Source organism: Terrapene carolina, unplaced genomic scaffold (assembly GCF_002925995.2).
Source record: "Terrapene carolina triunguis isolate 2854851 unplaced genomic scaffold, T_m_triunguis-2.0 Scaffold66, whole genome shotgun sequence".
In the NCBI taxonomy this organism is placed as follows: Eukaryota; Metazoa; Chordata; order Testudines; family Emydidae; genus Terrapene; species Terrapene triunguis.
Window position 1 is genome coordinate 61406837 of NW_020664417.1, and position 18094 is coordinate 61424930.

The 18094-nt window shown below is 44.0% G+C and overlaps 1 protein-coding gene across 1 annotated transcript in view; it reads left to right on the forward strand.

Moving 5' to 3' along the window:
- Positions 1-18094, forward strand: part of SMIM14 (small integral membrane protein 14) — a 61887-nt gene that overhangs the window by 26050 nt on the left and 17743 nt on the right. Inside the window, exon 3 of the mRNA XM_024211702.3 lies at positions 16477-16525. Coding sequence (XP_024067470.1) covers positions 16477-16525 — 49 coding nt within the window. The remainder of the gene's footprint in view (positions 1-16476; positions 16526-18094) is intronic.

The window sequence follows — 18094 nt, forward strand, 5'->3', positions numbered from 1 at the left end:
CGACCCGGAATCCACGGTCACAGGTGGGGTAGTGGTGGCGGCCCCCCCAGAACTGCATGCAGCTCGGCGTAGAAGCGGCATGTCCGCGGCTCTGACCTGGAGCGACCATTTGCCTCCTTTGTTTTTTGATAGGCTTGTCTGAGCTCCTTGACTTTCACGCGGCACTGATCTGAGTCCCTATTGTGGCCTCTCTCCATCATGCCCTTGGAGATTTTTTCAAAAGTTTTGGCATTTCGTCTTTTCGAACCAAGTTCTGCTAGCACTGAATCCTCTCCCCATATAGCGATCAGATCCAGTACCTCCCGTACGGTCCATGCTGGTGCTCTTTTTCGATTATCAGCCTGCATGGTTACCTGTGCTGATGAGCTGAGCTATCTGTGGTCACCTGTGCTCTCCACGCTGGGCAAACAGGAAATGAAATTCAAATTTTCCTGGGGCTTTTCCTGTCTACCTGGCCAGTGCATGCGAGTTCAGATTGCTGTCCAGAGCGGTCACAATGGTGCACTCTGGGACAGCTCCCGGAGGCCAATACCATCGAATTGCGACCACACTAACCCTAATTCGAAATGACAAAATCGATTTTGGCGCTACTCCGCTCGTCGGGTGGAGTACAGAAATCGATTTTAAGAGCCCTTTATTTCGAAATAAATGGCTCCGTTGTGTGGACGGGTGCAGGGTTAATTCGATTTAACGCTGCTAAATCCAAATTAAAGTCATAGTGTAGACCAGGCCTTAGTGTCCACCCTCCCGCCTCTTCCTATCCCTGTTCTGACCCTTCCTGCAGGCTCCCACCACAGCTGGCTGTTGCAGCCTGGTGAGTCTTCCTCCAGAGGGGATTTAGTACTTAAAAGTGAAAAAGCCTTCCAGCCTGCCAGACCTATTAGCACAACATTGAAACTGTTAAAGAGCCATTCAAGTGGTAATGAAGCCATTTAACAGGCATTTGCCAATCCCCAGATATATACTGTCAGTTTCTGAATTTACTGACAAAGGGCTAGTCTGCACTGACAATACTAAAAATCCCACCTCCACGAGGCTAGTCTACACTGGCGCTTTACAGCACTGAAACTTGCTGTGCTTGGGGGGGGGGGGGGGAGGGGAGGAGTGTTTTTTCACCCCCCTGAGTGAGAAAGTTGCAGCGCTGTAAATTGCCAGTGTAAACAAGGCCAAAAACAGTTGTGCATTACTGCAATATTTACTCAGAACCTGTTAGTTTAAAATTTGCTTTAAAAATATTTCATTAGTGTGTTGCTGAAGATTATAAAATCACATCTCTAAAAAATCCTTGCATAGATTTTTAGATGCACAATCTGAGTATTCACCTTTAGCCTTAAATGCTTGGATCTTCAGACATATAGTTTTTTAAAATAAATCCTTCAAAAGACCACCCTTATCTAAAATACACATGCAAGCCCGGGCTGCTATCGGGCATAGGAGCACCAGTTTAATAATACTACATAGGGCCCCATAAATCCTAAGGATGGCCCTGTGAGTTACTCTTCTATGGCCAAGTCCTGCATAGTTGAAATAAATGGAAATTTTGCCAATAGCTTCAAAATGACCAGGAGCAGGCCCAAGGGACTCATTTTTCAGAGGTGCTGAGCACTCACAGCTTCTTTGGAGTTCTGGGTGCCTAATGCCTCTGAAAATCAGGGCCTAATTTAATGCAGTTGTTAGCTCCCTCAACTAATTTGAAGCCAGTGGGAGCTGAGGGTACTCAGTATTTTACAGGAGACATTCAGTATCTTGTAGGATTGGACCCTCAGTGTGAAAGCTTTTTATCGTGGAAAGATACCCAAATTCACTGAGTTATTTCCGTTTTTTCTGTGTTGTAGTCACAAAATGTCTGGCTGTACGGCATTTGTCTTAATTCTTGAAAATGTGCAATATACCTTGTTAGCGTCCATAGGTGTATTTACAGAGACATTACAAAGATTCCCAGACAAACACTACATTAAAATGGAATTAAGATTGGGAGTACATGTGGTGAAGTCCCAAACCATTCAGTTATGAATGTTTCAGACACCTCTGGCCATTCAGATTTGCCCTTTACTCTTAACTCAGACCATTTTAGAATCTTATTATATACATTGGTGTAGTCTGAAATAGTATCCAACATACCTAGGTGTCTTGGCAGACAGGCCTGGTGCAAACAGCACAAAATTTAAAAAAGGTGATTAAAATAGAACTACACTCCTTGTTGCAAATACTTTTAAAGTTTTTAAAGATGTCACAGCACTTAAACCTGATTTAAACAACCACTCAAGCAGCCAACAAAGACTGCTTACTTATCTGTAATTAAAAGTGGATCAGAATTGCATTCATCGCATTTGCGATACCTGGAGATGGTCTCTTAAGGTGCGGAAACTTGTACAAGTTTCATTATAACTTCTTGCACTGTGGATTCTGTGATAGCACCTCTCACATCTGCTAGCCTGGAACACTTCTCAGCCAGCCTCATGGGACAGTAGCAGTGCTGACTCATGCTTCTGCTCAGATCCTTCTCCCAAGCATTTACAAATCTGGACCCACTCTCTTCTCCATTTAAAAATCTGTGGATGCACAGGACTTCCAGCCAGTGCTTTGGCTTTGAATACTGGATTGCCTTCAGCATCTTTGCACTACATGAAAACTGATTTAAGAGAAACCTTTTTAAAAAACCAATAAAGAGTTGTTAGCGGAATATGGATATGTTTCCACACATAACTTTTGAGTCCAGGGAAAATTGGGGTGAGTAAGGTGTCAGTGCATATAAGTTCCACTCTTACCACCTAGGACAGTCTTTTGTGCTTAGTTATTGCTCTCTACTTTCAGTTCAAAAGCATAACTAAATTAAGACTTAGGAAGTGCGGAGTCCTATGGTAGTTCCATAATTTAGATATCAATAGGTATTGCTGCTCCAGTTAATGTACCTGCTTGCTGTATTGCAAACTAAGGATACCTTGGAGCACAGCCACAGTAAACTTTAAGGATTAATACCTCTTACCATATTATGTGTTTCTTGTTTTATAGCGAATATCAACCCTACAAAATTAATGGAAAATAACATCTCCAAAATCCCATTTGCCTCAATACATTTATTAGTCAGTAGCAACTTATGAAGATAATTACTGTGTTCAGCTCTTCTTTGACTACCGTGAACCATGCTTTTAGTAGATATTCCAGCTAAGACAGAGTGAATTGAATCAAGTGATGAAATGTCAAGCCAGTCAACCAAGCAGCTAATACCAGTGTTTACAATTATTGGATGTTTTCAAACACACAGGGCTACAATTACATTTTCATCCCCTCTTTGTTGAATTAAAAAAATTATCTATTTTGTTCTTGTCTGTATTTTTGCAAGGTTTTATATATATAATAGGAATAGATTCTTCTGATGTTATAGAAGATTTTAAGGCCAAATAATATCTAGCTCTTAGACTGTGCTTTCCATCACTAGATCTCAAAGTGCTTTACAAAAGAGGTCAGTATCATTATCTCCATTTTTGGGAAAGTGAGGCACAGAGAGGAGAGTGACTTTCCCACCTCAGGTGTGTCTATTTACCTGGTTTTGCATGCTTGAAGAGGGAAAAGGCAGGTGGCTTTCTGCCCTTTCTCTACTACCTCCAAATTTTGGGGGCAGCCAGGGTCTTGTTTGGCTTTCAGCATAAGTTTTAGAGCATTCTCAGGGTTGTTCTACCTTGTGCTGGCCTATATGGTCCCTATGGGGCTGTTCTGGCAGGATTGGTTGAGCACATTGCCCTTGTACGCTGGCTTGCTCCCAACACACTACCTGTGCCAACGGAGTTAAGAGCAGGTGAGGTAGAGCTAGCTGTGTGGACTTCATGCTACTCAGGGATTACCATATCCAAGCGCTCTTTAAGTCGGCTTTCCATTGGTGCAAAGGGGACAGAGCAGAGGCCAAGAGCTGCAAAAGAATATATTTCTATTTATACTCCTTAGAAGGAGACCAGAGGTTGGGGGAAGCTGAAGAAAAATTAAGGAAGCATTTTCCTTTCCCTTCCTGTGGACCTGCAGGAAGCAACAAGCGCCAATGACGCTTAGGAAGCTTGTCAGACCACCTCACAAACCTTAGGAGGCCTTATGGGGTCACCCCTGACTCTCACTGAGCCTTAGACTCATTAGGGACCTACATCCTCCTCTAAGCATTAGGTGGCTCAGAATGACCACACAAGCACTAACGAGCAATCTCAGGCTCTGTCTACACTTCAAGTGCTGCAACAGCACAACTGTAGCCGTGCCACTGCAGCGCTGTAGTGAAGACACTTGCTACAGTGATGCAAGTATTTTTTTCCGTAGCTTTAGTAAATCCGTCCCCTGAAGAGGCAATAGCTAGGTAGGTGGAAGAATTCTTCCATCGACCTAGCTATGTCTGTGGGGATTAGGTTGACCTAACTGAGTCAGGCAAGGAGTGAAATTATTCACAGCCATGAGCAATGTTGCCAGGTCAACCTAAATTTTAGGTGTAGACCAGGCCTAAAATTCACAGAGAGGATGTCATTAGCCATCTTTGACTATGGGGTTGGGACCCTGGTGACCCTCCTAAGGTAGTGTGAGCCACAAGGGAACAACAGTGGGCCTGAACCCGCAAGGTGCTGGGTGCCCCCTGAGTGCTCTTTGTTTGCATTGACTTCCAGCCTTCTTGAGTTCAGTTGGATTAAGGGTTCTGTCACCTTGCAGGAGTGAGCCCATAAAATGTATAATGAAAACAGTGGTAGCTAATTGATATCTAAAACAAGCAGAATACATGTGAACAAGTCCAGTCAGTTCTAGATCAAACAGTCCAAGTGGAGGCAGATTTCTAAGCAGGTAAAAGTTAATTATAGCTGTGTCTGTCTCGGGGAGACCACTTTTCCCATAAGAGAGTTTAATTTGAAAGTTCAAGACAGCTGTCATTCTTTCCATCTCCCAATTCTGAGCCTTACACTATGCTGATTAACTAGTAATAATAGTAATTTCTCTGTGATCACTCATGACTACCTCGACTTGAAATGTGTTTACATTGTTTGACCATTTTATTAAAAGTAATAGAGAGACTATTGATTGTACATTGAAAATTTCAGTAACTCTGTTTCCTAGGAGTAGTTATAATCTGTATGTTATGTTGTGGCAGGACTGTTTTTGATCATCTGAACCTTTATGTCTGCCTCTTTTCCTTTTACTGATAAAAAGAAATCATACTGTATCTCTAGTGCCACCAACTGACTGCTCAGTCAGTTAAACTATGGGTCATTAAGGTTTTGATCCTTCAAAACCATCTGCCTGGAAATGCAGCTGTAGGTGTCACCCCATATGGGTCACTTTGCAGAATAGAGCCCTTCCATTATTTGGTCCAAAAAACATGCATGTTCTTTGTTTGTATGTTAGACATAAGTCTGGTAGTTCCCTCTCAAGATCTGCTTTTGTTGTTCAATGTTATCCGAGGCAGTCTTATTATTATGATCATTTCTGGTCTCTCCGATTTGTTGTCTATTATTCCGTGCAGCCATTGGCATTGTGGGACTCCCTGCTAGGTTCAGCTTGAATGATGGAGGTGTGAAGGTCTCTTCCCCTGACTTTTGTATTGATACCTTGCTCTGCTGCTTCACTCCTTTCTGTGTTCACTAACAGCAGGGTATTGGTGACATCCTAATCTCCCAGCAAAGCAACACAATATAGAAACAATATAGGCTATGAAGTTGAAGTCAGGGGGGAGGAGAAAAGGGGGACTGGTATGACTGAGGGGAGAGATAAAGGGAGGAGCAATTCCTTGCCTGGAAGACAACCATCTCCTCTCTGCTGAACTGTTTCTCTTCTGCATTCCCCTCCATATTATTTCTGACCCTTCAATAATAAAATGAGCATAATGTTTCTGTGACAGGTTCCCCCGGGGGTGCCACTTGGAACTGGGGTACCACTGAGCCCGCCTGACCCACCAGCCTGGGTTCCCTTCACACTGTACTGCTATGCAGCCTGTCAAGCCCTTCCCCAGGCTTCAGATTGCACTTTACCAGCACACATACAGATAGGGACACACCCAGCTGCAGCTACCCACACATGCTGAGATCAGCTCTGCATGGGAAGGCTCAGCTAAGGAACTGCCAGTACTCAAGTGCACACCCCCTCTGGAGGGTAAACCCAAAATTATACCGTCTTGTGCTGCACAGAGAACTGTACAGCACAAGCTCATAAAATTTTCCCCCTCCCTCAGTGTGGAGAGAGATATGCAACAGCTTTCTGCCCCAAGTATGGTTTCCAAACACTGGTTTTAGACAAAACAAAAACAAGTTAATTAACTACAAAAGATAAATTTGAAGTGATAGCAAACAGATCAAAGCAGATTGCTGAGCAAATAAAACAAACACTCAAACTAAGCTTAAGGTACTAAGGAAACTGGTACAAGTAGCAAATTTTCACCCTAAATGTTGTTTTAGGCAGATTGCAGAGATTCTTAAAAACCAAGAGCTCTGGCCTGGTGGTAGGGGCCGGGTGGCAGGCGAGCTCCCTCCCATCCGCACTTCAGGCCATCCGGTGGAGCGCGGGTCCGCTGCTCTATCTTGGCGTTTACCTTTCTGCCACGCATCCATCTCCGCCGGAGAACTGGCACGGTTTACAGGGCAGGGTGACGGAGCGGCTCCGGAAATGGACAGGACTACTCCGGTGCCTCTCCCTTTGCGGGAGGGCACTGGTACTCAATCAACTAGTCCTGTCCATGCTCTGGTACCGTCTCAACACCCTGGTCCCGGCCCCGGGCTTCCTGGCCGACCTCCGGAGGGCGATTCTGGAGTTCTTTTGGCCAGGACTGCACTGGGTCTCTGTGGGGGTCCTCCATCTGCCCCTGGAGGAGGGAGGGCAGGGCCTGAAGTGCCTTCGCACTCAGGTCCATGTCTTCCGCCTCCAGGCCCTGCAGAGGCTCCTTTATGGTGCAGGTAGTCCGGCGTGGAGAGTACTGGTGCACGCCTTCCTGCGCCGCTTCCGAGGGCTCCGATACGACCGGCAGCTCTTTTATCTCGATCCGAGAGGTCTTCCGCGAGACCTCTCCGGGCTACCGGTCTTCTACCAGGACCTCCTCCGGACCTGGAAACTGTTCTCAGCGACCAGGTCCGTGGTGGCCACCGGGGGGGGCAGATCTCCTCGCGGAGCCCCTGCTACACAACCCCCAGCTTCGTGTGCAGGTGGCGGAGTCCCCCGCGGTGCACCAGAGGTTGGTCCTGGCAGAAGTCACGAGAGTCGGAGACCTCCTGGACTACGACCGGGGAGTCTGGCTGGATCCCCTGACGCTCGCTCGGCGCATGGGGCTCTCCAGGCCTTGTACTCCCCGGCGCGTACTTCAGGAGGTGAGGGCCGCTTTGCCGCCCGCTGCTCGGGTCTACCTCGACCAGGTCCTGTGCGAGGGCACGCCCCGCCCACCCTCCACCCCTGGTCCTCCGGACCTTTTTATTGGGCCCCTGCCCTGTGGACCCAACCAGCCTCCCCGCCCCTTCTCCGTGAGCCGGCTGCACGACTTGCAGCCGGTTCGTTTCCTGACCGCGCCAAGAAAACATCTATACACGCTCGTGCTCCATACTCTTCACTTCCTCACCCTCGTGTCCCGCCCCGATACGAAGTGGCGGGACCTCCTGCCACCTGTCGAGGGTGAGAAGCCCCGGTGGGCCAGCCTCTATTCCACCCTGGTCCCGAGGCCCGCCGGGGATGTCAGTTGGCGGCTCCTTCATGGGGCCGTGAGCACGGGCGTGTACTTGGCGCGGTTTTCCCCTGTCCCTGACACCTGTCCTTTCTGCGGTGTGAGGGAGACCCTGGCTCACGTTTACTTGGAGTGTGCCAGGTTGCAGCCCCTACACCGGCTCCTCACCGACATTATGTTGCGTTTTTGGTTACACTTTTCCCCTCACCTTCTCATTTATGCACTCCCTATCCGTGGCCCCACAAAGTCACGGGACCTCCTGGTCAACTTCCTCTTGGCCCTGGCTAAACAGGCCATCTATAAAACCAGGGAGAGGGGGTTGGCCGATGGAGGTTCCTGTGACTGTGGGGCCTGTTTCCGATCCTCTGTCCGTTCACGTATCCGGGCAGAGTTCCTCTGGGCGGCGTCCACTGGCTCCCTTGACACCTTTGAGGAGCAGTGGGCGCTGTCCGGGGTTCTCTGCTCAGTGTCCCCATCAGGTTCCCTTCTTTTGACCCTTTAATTGCACTCCTGTCCCTGTTTTTACATTAGTTGTCCCCCGTAATCATTTGGGTTTTAGGTCCTGTGGGTCCTCCCCTTAGGCTGGGGGGAGGATCCTTTAGCAGTGGGCGGGTTTCGCCCGCCCACTTCCCGGAACCCAATAGGTACACTGGCCTGCAGCTTGAAACTTCAGATATTTCATCCACAGGCTAGACACCCTTCCAGCCTGGGCTCAGCAATTCTCTTCCCCTCAGTCTTATGTTTCTTAGAGGTTTCCAGCAGTCATCCTGGGTGGGGATTCAGTGAAGAATGAACCTCGATTATGTCACTCCCCTGCCTTAAATAGGTTTTACATATGGTGGCAATCCTTTGTCTTCCAGTGTGATTCCCACCCCCAGCCAGTGGAAAAGTACTAATTTTATCATGGAGTCTAGTGTCAGGTGACTTGATCACATGAACCTTACAGCCATAACTCAGTCTATTTGCAGTGTCCAAGGAAGGCTTTCCAGGAAGGTGGGAGATTAGCATCTTCAAAGACCTATTGTTTTTCCCAATAGCCCTTTCCAGCCAGCAATCTAGACCAATTGCCGTCTGTCTAGTTGGTGTTCCCCAGGTATAAACACATTGGTAATAGGTGCATAGACAATATTCCTAACTTCATATACAAAAATGATACATGCATACAAATATGATAATCATATTCAGTAAATCATAACCTTTCCAATGATATCTCACATGCTCCATCGTGCATAAAATACATCTTAGTTATGCCATTATTGTATTATAACAATATTTCTATAAATAATATGGGGTGTAGTGTCACAATTTCCCCCTCTGATCACCACCATTCCCCCTCCTCCTACCTGGATGGTATGATGATGGCTCTAGATTCTGAGGTATGCTTTAAAATCCAAGTATTCTGTCCCAAAATGCGCCAACCCCCCCCCCCCCCCCCCCCCCCGTTGTCAATGGGAGAGTGTGATGGGTTGGATCATAAAAACCCCGTTGGGGCTGCCAACTGATGTGCCAAGACTACTTCTGCCCCTGCTTTCCTGCCCTGGCAGCTTGGGACTTCAGTGCCCTGCCTGGTTTGAGCCAGACCAGCTAGTCTGCTGCAGACCCAAACCCAGGTCTGAACCTCAAGCTGCAGACTTAACTTAAAGCAACTTAAGAAGTGTTCCTGTCTTTAACACTCAGATGTCCAACTCCCAATGGGGTCCAAACCCCAAATAAATCCGTTTTACCCTATATAAAGCTTATGCAGGGTAAACTCATAAATTGTTTGCCCTCTATAACACTGATAGAGAGATATGCACAGCTGTTTGCCCCCCCCCCCAGGTATTAATACATACTCTGGGTTAATTAATAAGTAAAAAGTGATTTTATTAAATACAAAAGTAGGATTTTAAGTGGTTCCAAGTAATACCAAACAGAACAAAGTGAATTACCAAGCAAAATAAAATAAAACATGCAAACCTATGCCTAATCCAGTAAGAAAACTGAATACAGATAAAATCTCACCCTCAGAGATGTTTCAATAAGCTTCTTGCACAAACTGGATGCCTTCCTAGTCTGGGCAAAATCCTTTCCCCTGGTACAGCCCTTGTTCTAGCTCAGGGGGTAGCTAGGGAATTTCTCATGATTGCAGCCCCCTTTGTTCTGTTCCACTCCCTTATATAGCTTTGGTACAAGGCAGGAATCTTTTATGTCTCTGGGTCCCCCCTTCCTCCCCTACTCAATGGAAAAACACCAGGTTAAAGATGGATTCCAGTTCAGGTGACATGATCGCATGTCACTGTAAGACTTCATTACCCACTTGCCAGCACACACATATACAGGAAGACTTACAAGTAAAACAGAACCATCTACAGACAATTGTCCTGGTTAATGGGAGGCATCAAGATTCCAAACCACCATTAATGGCCTACACTTTGCATAATTACAATAGGCTCTCAGAGTTATATGTCATATTTCTAGTTTCAGATACAAGAATGATACATTCATACAAATAGGATGAACACACTCAGTAGATTATAAGCTTTGTAATGATACCTTACAAGAGACCTTTTGCATGAAGCATATTCCAGTTACATTATATTCACACTCATTAGCATATTTTCATAAAATCATATAGAGTGCAACGTCACAGAGAGGATGGGACTCCATTTTTTTTACTCCGTTCTCATACCTCCAACTATTATTCTATCATCATCTTTCCACTTGCTTAAAGCGTATGTGGGAGCGTGGGGTGTTTTAGTTTCTCTTTGCCTATTTCTCCCAAGGAAGCTAATTTTATTTAAGGGACAATTTAATTCCATCAATACGCCCTCCCTCTCTTTCTCATTTATCTTGCCCAGCTTGTAGGTGTCAGTTTCTGCATTTTTAAATATGAACTTGATGGATAGTACTAGGATTCAGTTTGCAACCTGGCTTGTACTCTGTGCTGGCCTATCAGACTGGCAGCAATTTATTTATCATGTTGTTTACTAAATCATTAATATCCTTTTGACAGAACAGATGCGGCTGCCCAACTAGACTAAAGCAGTGACTTCGTTATCCAGAAGCATCAGATTGCAATCAAGAGCATGCCATGCCGTTCTCATATTCTAGCATAATTGGAAAAACATGAAGTTTATGATTGGGACAACAGATAATTTTTGCCACAGTGCAGAGATTTTGCTTTTCTTGCAGAAAATGTTCACCCAATATTAGCCATAATAATATATGCCTATCTCATAGAACTGGAAAGGACCTTGAAAGGTCATCAAGTCCAGTCCCCTGCCTTCACTAGCAGGACCAAGTACTGTCCCTGACAGTTCCCCCTCATCCCTAAATGGCCCCCTCAAGGATTGAACTCACAACCCTGGGTTTAGCAGGCCGATGCTCAAACCACATTAAGGGGAGCAGCTACTGAGACCATTTTATTATTGTATTGTGGTAGCACTCAAAGGCCCCAAGTTTTGCGGTTTCATTGTGCTAAGAACTGTACAAACTCCTAGCAAAACTTAATACCTCTTGTAATAGGAGTAGTGGGACACATCCAGGTTTTCAGCATGCTTCTTGGACACAAGTAAAACATGGTAAGGATCTGTCTACACTACAAGTTGAAACCTGCTTTAACTGTGTCATACTCCAGCTGGATTTTAACACTGCTGCATTAGCAGCGTGGACTGGGACTAAGAGAGGTGCATTTGGAAAAATGTAAGGAGTTGCTTGAAACATTAATCAGAGGGGTTCTTGTCTTCTGAACTGGTTGGTTTTACAAAGCCAAAAATATTCACTTGAGTCAGAGGGGAGGGGTGGGATCTTCCCACCTGATCTAGAAATACCTGCCTCTTCTTCCCACTCACCATGCCCTGGGGTTCCCATTTTAAATATTTCAATAGGTGGGTCGTGACCTCTTGTAATTCAACAACGGGGTAGGGAGTCATTTTTAAATCTTTGGTATCTTTACACTCCAAAATCTGCTTAAAATAAAGCAAACCCCAAAACTGACACAGGAACTCTTCTTGTATGTTTGGATGGTGTTTTAGCTCATTTAGCCCTGGAAAGGGACATTTTAAAAAATGTACTTGGAAGGAGATAAAAAGGACATTATTAGGTTTAAAAAATATTTTTTACCTGTATTACCAGTAAGGCTTTAGATTATTGAAATTGAAAATTTGAAACTCTAACTTCTTCTTCGCCCTTTCGGTTGGTTCCATTTTGCCTTTAACTCAATTTGGACAATAAAACGTTTCTGGTTCTTATGTACTAGTACAATGCTGCAACATTGGGGTGGCAGACACTAAACAGGAAACCTCTAAATCCAAACACAAAACACTGACATGAAAGAAAATAATAAAAGCACTTTTGTAAGTTCTCCCTCTCCCAGCTCCTTCCTTTTTAAACAAAGCCTAATTGCTTAAACCCTAAACTATCTGACAGTGTCCTTTTTAGGGGCTTGATCCAAAGCCCGCTTTAATCAATAGAAAGACTCCCATGGACTTCAGTGGGCTGTGTATCAGGCCCTATGATTAAGATGCTAATCCTGAACTGAATTTGGTTTTTTTTTTGAGAACATGGAAGTCTCTCCATGGGAAAACAAATAAAAACAACACTAATATTCATTAATATTTTTATACCTTTGAGCATAAAATGTTATCCTATTTTAGAATTAACATCTGACTGTCCTCAAATCAAAACCACACCTCTCCCAGCACCATACCATTGAGATTGTCTTTCAGTTGAACTGCAGCTGAGCTACTTTATCTTCCTTTTCTAACTGAAGAATGGAATTCATTGGTGAAATCTGTATTTTAAAATAGAAAAAGTAGTTTCATTTTTAAATACTGTTATCCCATAAACCTTCACCCACAACTCCCCACCCCTTCAGACCAAAAAATTTAAGTACAGAAACTGTTCACAGACTCTGAGAATTGCTCCTCTTTCATATACGATACTTGAAATATACAATATTCAGAATTTCTAATAGTTACTGTGTCCCCTATGGAAGCAGTTAGCAGGAAATAGGCAGAGTTGGTAAGAGAAGAGGCATTCTAGTTCCAATAAGAAGTTTTTTTTAGCTTTCCCCACTATTTAACTTACATATGCCTCCTGTAAGATATAGTGGAGTCTCTTTTTCTTTCATTTAGACCAGTGGTTCCCAAACTTGTTCTGCCACTTGTGCAGGGAAAGCCTCTGGCAGGCCGGGCCGGTTTGTGTACCTGCCGCGTCCGCAGGTTCGGCCGATCGCGGCTCCCAGTGGCCGCGGTTCACTGCTCCAGGCCAATGGGAGCTGCTGGAAGCGGCGGCCAGTACATTCCTTGGCCTGTGTAGACCTGCCCTAAATGAGTATTGTGTGGCCAGATCCTCTGAAAATCAGCCAGAGTATTCTGACATCTTTACTCTTTAAGGGTTTATTAGTATATTTGTTTATGGATAAAACCGACCTTGTCCATGTATTCAACAAGAAAATATTTTTCAGTTATGTCAAACAATTCTTCTAGTGCAGTGGTTTTCAACCTGTGGTCCATGGACCCCCGAGGGTCTGCAGACTATGTCTGAGATTTCCAAAGGGGTCCATACCTCCATTAAAAAATGTGTAGGGGTCCGCACATGAAAAAAGGTTGAAAATCACTCTTCTAGTGGCACTTACCTTAAGATAGATCAGTTACTTTGAATATTTCTGCCACTTGGCACTTCTATAGCTCCTTACATCCAAGGGCCTTAAAGTGTCTTTCAAATCTTAATGAATAAGCTTCACATGGTGGTTAAAATACCAATGGTCAGCCTGCACTAGAGCGCCCACCATTGCTACTGCTGGTGGCACTGCATTAGCGGTACAATGGAAAGAAATGGAGGGAGGGGAAAGTGCTAAAAGCCATTTTAAGAACAGTGTAAAAACTATTCTGAACTGGGTAGGGTGTAACAAGGCCTGGGTTAGTGCTTAGAGCAGGAGTAGATGAGACCGTGTTCAAAACACCCATGGCCTTTAGCCGCTGTCTACACTAGACAGAGGAGCTGCCTGGGTGGTAGCAACGCTGGGAAATGTTAAAGGGGAAAGAGCTAGACTAGACAGATGTTGACTGATATTTGTAAAAGTGGCCTCCCTTATTTGATTTTGCTTTGAGCTTCCCTCTGATACTGTTTCCATGTGAGCGGTAGCTAGATTAAGAGATGGCTTCAGTGGGAGCTTTTAAGTGCACAAGAGCTGCAGGTGAGACTCATATGTAGGAAGGGATGTGCATGGTTAGGAGGAGTCTCCATAAAATGTCTGCAGATTACGTAAACCAGAATAAAAGTCCTCACATATTTTACTGTAATTTTCCACAGATTTCTTCTGTGCCCTGTATCAAAGTTGTGAATTTTGCTTACACCGTTGTCTTCATGTGGCAAGTAATTGGTACTACAGGTCCATGTTTATAACCATTGGGTAAAATTTTCAGAAGCGGCTAAATCCCCCTAGAAGCCTAAATCCTATTGAATTTAAATGGGATTTAAGAGCGAAAGTGACCTAGGCACTTTTGAAAATTTTACCTATTTCTTTTTGCGTAACCATCAAAAAAAGATCTTTATTACAAGTACATGAAGAAATTGTCGTTGTTTATATGGGAAGGGTTTTGTGTATATTAAAGAATGTATGATACATGCTAGTGAGTCTGTATTATGTCTCAAAGGTCAAATTGTATATCTTTTGTCCATTTAATATGCTGGGATTGACCCACGAGTGCTGACCACCTGCAAACCCCATGGCCTCCAGTAGGGATTGTAAATGTTTAGCCCCTCCCTAAATCAAGCCCTTTTATGAGTGGAATTTATCCACATCATTCACCTCTTTAAACTGTAGATACACCGATGTCCAATCCTTACAGTCCAGAATATTTCAGTAACAAAATATTCTAAGTCAGTATAATTTGGTAAGAGAAGTTCATCCTCTTATAAGGATGATCTGCAAAGGTTTGTAATAAAAATTGGGCTTGTGCCCTTCTTTGTGATATGTAAAGAAGGCCTGGAAGTAGGTTTGGTTTGCAGTGTTGTTTCTGGGGGCGGGGGTGTCTTCTATTAGATTTTTTTTCTGCTTGTTTATTAACCATAGAAACATCAGGAAAGTTAATTTTGGTTTTCCCTGGTTTTGCTGGAGGCTTTCTTGACAGTCTCATAGCATGTTTATTATGAGCTCGTAACACCTTCATTGAAGGAAGTGTTGTGATAAATCTTTAGTAAAGGTTTCCTTTCTCCAAAATGTTCATTAGTCATTGAAGTTAAATAGATATAAACTGAGTTTTAAATGTTCTGACTAAAAATCTCTTCCTTTCTCAATTGCTCAGCTTTTGCTGTCTTGGCCTTTGTGAAGTGTTGTGCTTTGTATAATACGTTATGTGCTTATAACAAAATGAGTGATTATACCTGCTACACCAATGTAAGGTAAAACTTGGGGGAAATTGTGAGACTTCTGCACAAGCTACTATATTTGTTTAATCATGAACAATTACACTTGTACTATTTAGTGTTTGTGTGTGTGTGCCTGTATTGATTAATACACCAAAGTCATAGTGAGCATCCCATTGTGACAAGAAGAGATAGATGCTCCGATACTGCTATTAAAGCACGTCTTTGAAATTCAACATGGTGATTGTTTTGAGGCCAGAGACCTTTTGTTCATCCCAGGAATTTTTATGCAGATTTGCCTGAGTAAAAATTGCTTCTTGAAAATCACCATTTCCTATCTCCAGCCTGTGTTTTGCGAAATATAATTTTGGTAGTATGTCAGAATCCCTGAACATTCTAAGACCAGGTCCTCACTGCCCCTCACGACACCTGGGAAGAGAGAGAATGTGGCAGCAGAATAGATGCCCAGTGATCAATCCCTGCCTCTGCGGTCATATCCTGCAAATGTGACATGAACCCCGGAACAGAAACAAACACCAATAATAATGGGGAACCAGGACAACATGAGTTCAAGACTCATTTATCATTAATGTTAATATTTCCCTTCACACCTTTTATAATTAATCAATATCTCATTTTCCACTGAGAGGTTGCACAAGCAGGAATAGAGCCCAACTCCCTAATAGGCTGGACACAAATCGCATTCTCTTAACCAGGCTGCTTCTCAAAACAAACCTGCGACATCTTTCTGCAGAATTGAAAGGCCAGGGTTCAACCTCTGCTAATGGGGCTGGTGATATAATTGTACATAATAGAAAATGTTTCTGCATTTTTTTTCCTAAACCTAACAAACTAGGAAACTGTATACAAAATATACTTTCTTTAAAGAAAGTTATTAGGTTGAAAAATCAAGAATGCAAAAGATGGGAAATGCCAGAATTAAAGTGCAAATGCATTATTTTAGTATGATCACATATTAATAGATGATCCCGTGGTATTTTAATGTAGCTTTTTAATCTGATTGTAACAGCACACATCCATTATGAACCTCACAGTATATACAGGTTTATAAACTTGAACTTAAAAAATGTATTCAGACTTAAACCTTGTGTAACATACCAGGAATGTTGATAATGGAAGCAACAGTATTTTAGTCAGTCACCTTAAAGTACATTGTATAAATAGTTATTTAGAAACCTCATAAATAACTAGGATTCTTCACATACCAAAAACCTGGTGTGAGGCAGCAATATAGCAGTTACAATCTTTCTTATCAAAGATCTCTCATGGTTTCAGTTCAAAAATTCAACCTAGTATTCCCTAATATTTTTTTTAAACTCTGTATAGATCCATTATGTTGAATAAATTTAAACTATGCAATAATTCAGATCTGTCTTGCTACTTTTGAACAGCTGATCAGGTCCCTTTCCTAACGATGAGGTCTTTCTTTTTATTCATTTCAGTTGAGGCAATCCCAGTCATACTGCACAGACACAGAATGCCTTCAAGAATGTAAGTAACCGTGTTCTAACTGGAAGTGTATGAGATTAGGACTCCTGTGAAAGTCAAAATAAGTAGCAATAATTTAACTAAAATGAGATGTTGTATGCCTGGATCTTTTTTTCTTTCTTGCAGAGTTGTGGTTTGAATTAATCTTTGTCAGATTTAAATGAATGTATGTTATGGGCCACATCCTGGGCTGAGCAACCCTGAAACCCATTGGTGTCAATGTGAGTTGCAGGAGTGCAGCACCTTTCTCAATTTGTCCCCAAGTCTAATGGAATTTAGCCTAGTAACTTTCAGGGTTCAAACTTGACCTTCCTTGCACCTGCAAGGACCATGGTACTAAGTGGGATTCACCCGAGGCAGGAGAATCATGGTTTTTCCAATACACAGAGGTTGTGCCAGGGGAGGGTGGTTTTAATGTCCACATGTAGCACTATGGGAGCCCTGCCAGCGAAGACTGCAGTGGGACTGTGCTGAATCAATACATCCCCTGAATGCCTTGGTCATGCCCCCTCCATGGCTAGTGCCATTCACTTGTAGGATTGTGCAGTCTCTTTGAACCACTGTGACCCCCCCACCCCCACGCCAAGAAGAGTTTCCTTCACAGAAGGGCCTCTGCCAGCATCTGCCTGTGAGGGAATCTGATCCATTATGCACCGTATACACGGCAGGGGTTCTCAGGACAAATTATTTGGTGGCCTCAGGGTGCGGCCACCAACTCTTGCTAGTGGCCGCTCTCACACTTCTTCCTAAAATATTTAATTACCTTTAGGAAAAACAAATAAATATGCACATACACACATCCAAATAATTGTAATTTATTTATTGCTAGTTAGTAAGTCTGCTGTGAAAAGTGATATTAACAACATACAAGTATCACTTTTTACAGCAGATTTACTCAGCCCTAGGAAGTCTGGGGACAAATGAAGCCCTGGATGGGAGATCGGGGTAGGCAGCAGGGGCAATTGGGGAGGGCAGGTTGGCTGGGGAAAGCAGCGGGGGGCCAGAGCCTGAAGCCCCACAGCCGGAGCCCAGGGCTAGAGCCCAAAGCCTCACTACCAGAGCCTTCCTCCCCGCTGAAGCCCAAATTCTGAGCCCCACCGCCCCCACCAGCTGCCCAACTCTTGCTGGAAGCCCCAGCAACCAACACCAAGGCTGTGCATCCAGGAGCACCAGGGAGGGGGAGGGGCCGCTGCTCCCCCCCCCCCCCCCCATCACACCCCAGTAGGCTATGGCCACAAGAAAAGCCCCTGGTGACCGCATTTGAGAAATGCTGCACTAAAGTAGAGTGTGATGGCATTTCTCCCTGACTCAGTGGCCATTTCACTAATACAGCAGTGTTGAGGTGTATGTTGGCTTAAAATATGCTGTAAATTTCCTGTAAATAATAAGTGCACACTGACTGGACATCATCATGTTAGCCAAATGGGATCAATTCAGACATGGAAGTGAATCTGTGTGGAGATTCCATTGAAGATTTTGAGTGGCAGAGTGATCACCGCCTGGTAGAATTGAGCATTATGTAGTTACAATTTGTAGTCAGGTAATACAAACATTATTGTCTGTGAATGCATT